The sequence below is a fragment of the Bison bison genome, unplaced genomic scaffold (assembly GCF_000754665.1).
Source record: "Bison bison bison isolate TAMUID 2011002044 unplaced genomic scaffold, Bison_UMD1.0 scf7180017864475, whole genome shotgun sequence".
NCBI classification, from domain to species: Eukaryota; Metazoa; Chordata; class Mammalia; order Artiodactyla; family Bovidae; genus Bison; species Bison bison.
The window spans coordinates 4,061,546-4,064,178 of record NW_011495036.1 but is presented as its reverse complement, the minus strand read 5'-3'; the positions used below and the strand labels follow the sequence as shown (position 1 = coordinate 4,064,178).

Sequence of the window (2,633 nt, the reverse complement as noted above, 5' to 3'; positions counted from 1 at the left end):
CAGAAAGGCTGGTAACAGGGGAGTGGGGAGACTCCTGCTTTGACCCCTGAGGGAGGTCAGCCTCCAGTTCCCCTGAAGAGGCAGTGAAAGCTGCAGGCATAGGGCTAGGGTTGGCGGGCCGCTGGGGGCCAGGCTGGGAAGAAGGAGGCCACAGCCCAGCCCTGGGGCTGAGGGAGGCAGAGGAGGGCAGGGGGCACTCCAGGCCGCCTGTGAGTCTCAGGTATGTCACCACCCCAGTCGGCAAGTCCCCCTGTGCCTGGCCACCCCGAGGGGGGCGGTCCTCAAGGAGCCCTCACTGGACTGGGCTGGGACTCTGCTGGGAGGAGCCTGGGGAGCCCCCAGCTCAGCTTGGGGGTGACGGGTCAGGTCCCGGTGGCAGCCCAGCCAGTGGGCTGCCCCAGGCTCAGAGCCCGGCACACCATCGCTGGGGCGGCCCTGGGGAGCAGGGAGGCCAGGGCTCAGCAGGGCGGCACAGCGCTGCCTGGCGTGCCCCACCACAGGGGAATCGGCCCTCACTGGGGCCCAGGTCAGGGTCAGCCATCAGAAGCAGGGCCCAGGCCCCACCCAGGCTGAAGGACGGTGGGCACCAGTGGCTGCCCAGGCCCCCGCTGGCCCCTGGACTGTGTCACTCCGGCGCACCCGCAGGCCCCTCCTGCTCAGTCCCTGACTGCCCTGCAGCCCAGCACAGGCCTCCCAGGATACAGAGAGGGAAGAGAAAGCAGCGAGCCTGGCATTCTAGGGGTGCAGGTAAATGCCTGGAACAGGCACCCCGACCTCAGGGTCATACAGGCCCCGACTTGACACTTCTGTGCTCTCCGGCCGGAGGCGGAGGGTCTGTGCTCGTTGGGAGTGCTCAGGGTGGGGCCGGGGAAAGGCTCGTGGGCGGAGGCGCGCACACGCGTGCACACACCGCCTGGGCCCCAGTGCTCACCTTCAGCGTCTTGGCCTTGCCCCTGCCGCCCCTCTTGCTGTTGATGCCCTTGTCACTCTGCCTGACGAAGAGCATCCAGGCGTCCCGGGGGTCGCTGAGGCCGTGCGCCCGCTCCACAGGGGGCTCCTGGAACACAGCCGCCAGTGGGTTGTTTTGCCTCCCAGACAGGGCTGCCGGCCAAGCAGACCGAATGCTTGGCAAGAGGTCGCTGCACAGGGCTGGCCTCCAGCCCCCTGGGCCCCCGTCACTGTCAACAGTGCTGGCCCCCAAGCCAGCACAGCCCCAGCCCCCGGCCCTTCCTCCCGGCCACAGAGGGCAATCCCTGGGGAACAGCCTCTCCTCAGCCTGGATCCTGCAGGGGAAGACCCTGGGCGTGGGCGGAGGAAGGCGGGGTGCCGAACTTCAGGGCAAGAGGAAGCTGGCACTGCCGGGCCCCTCCCGCCTCCTTCCAGGGGAGCTGCAGTGCGTGCGCCTCCCTGAGGATCGGACCACCGGCCTCCCTGGGGGCTCAGGCAGGGCCGCCAACGGCCAGCAGGCACCCCAACCAACCCCTGGGGAGTTCTCGGGAGGCCAATTTCCACCCTCAGTGCTGCGAGGCCTCCCTTCCCGGGCTGTTTCGGGCACCGCGGGTGGGGTGTCCCGCACTGAGATATGGTGACGCAACCCCTCCCTGTCCTTAGGGCTTGAGTCACATGCCCCGAGCTGGGACAGTGACAGGCCCAGAAACGCCCCCCCGCCCCCAGCAGGCTGCGTGCTGACCAGTCCTGACGTGGTGGAGCTCCAGGAGGCAACTTCCAGGGAGAGGCCTCCGGCCCTGTGGGCGGCAGGCCCCGGACAGTCTGGGCTCCGGGCAAGGCTGCCAGCTGGGAAGGAAACTGGCTCAAGAGGGCTTGGATGAGGTCATGGGCACTGACTCGGGCAGCTGATGGAAGGACCCTGGGATCTTGGAGCCGGCCAGGCTCACGGGTCTCGTGGCCACTCTGCAGGGACCCAGGGCCTTCTTTCAGGAGCCGGTGTGGTGTGATGGGGATGGGGCTTCTGTGACGGAGGGACGTGGGTCGGAGGGAGAGGCCTCAGAGTGCCCAGGGCATCCCCACACCTCCCTGGGTGCTGGACCCTGCGAGGCCTCCCCCAGTGGTTCCTCTCCACGAGTACCGGTGACCCCAGTTCACCATCCCACGCTGTCTTCATGGGAACACCCGGCAGGAGGACTCTGTCCAGGGTGGACTGTGTGCTGGGCCAGCCCTCCCACTGGCCCAGGAGTCTGTGGAGGGACTCAGACCCCAGTTTGGCTTGAAACAGAAACAGGTGGAACCACGTTGATCTAGGGGCCTGGGAGATGGGCTGCGGCAGTGTGGGTGGGCGTCGGGCCACTGCCCTAGCTGATGGAGGTCTCCAGCCTCCAGCAGCTCTCAAAAAGAGCCCTGCCTCCAAGGCCAGAACCCATCCCTGGAAGTGCCTGAAGCCCCTCTGTTTCCTGACCATCACAGCCCAGCCTCTGGAAACCCTGCCCCCTGGCGTTCCTCCGGGGGCTGAGGTAATAGGCTTTGCCTTCAGCCCACGGGAAATGGCAGGGGGCGACGGGAACAAGGGCTCTGGGGAGGCCCCTCCTGGGGAGTGATCGGGGCTGGCTGCCACTGTGACTTGTCTTCAGTGGAGGCATCCCCAAGCGGGGCGTCGTGGTTCCCAAAGTGATGCTGAG

General features: G+C 67.5%; 1 protein-coding gene across 1 annotated transcript in view; it reads right to left on the bottom strand.

Annotated features, from left to right (window-relative positions):
• FAM132B (family with sequence similarity 132, member B) overlaps positions 1-2,106 on the bottom strand; it is a 7,393-nt gene extending 5,287 nt beyond the window's left edge. The window contains 4 exon segments of the mRNA XM_010862071.1: positions 297-435; positions 932-1,101; positions 1,896-1,969; positions 2,087-2,106. Of these exon segments, the coding sequence (XP_010860373.1) occupies positions 297-435; positions 932-1,101; positions 1,896-1,969; positions 2,087-2,106 (403 nt within the window).
• Positions 2,107-2,633: the final 527 nt, after the last annotated feature.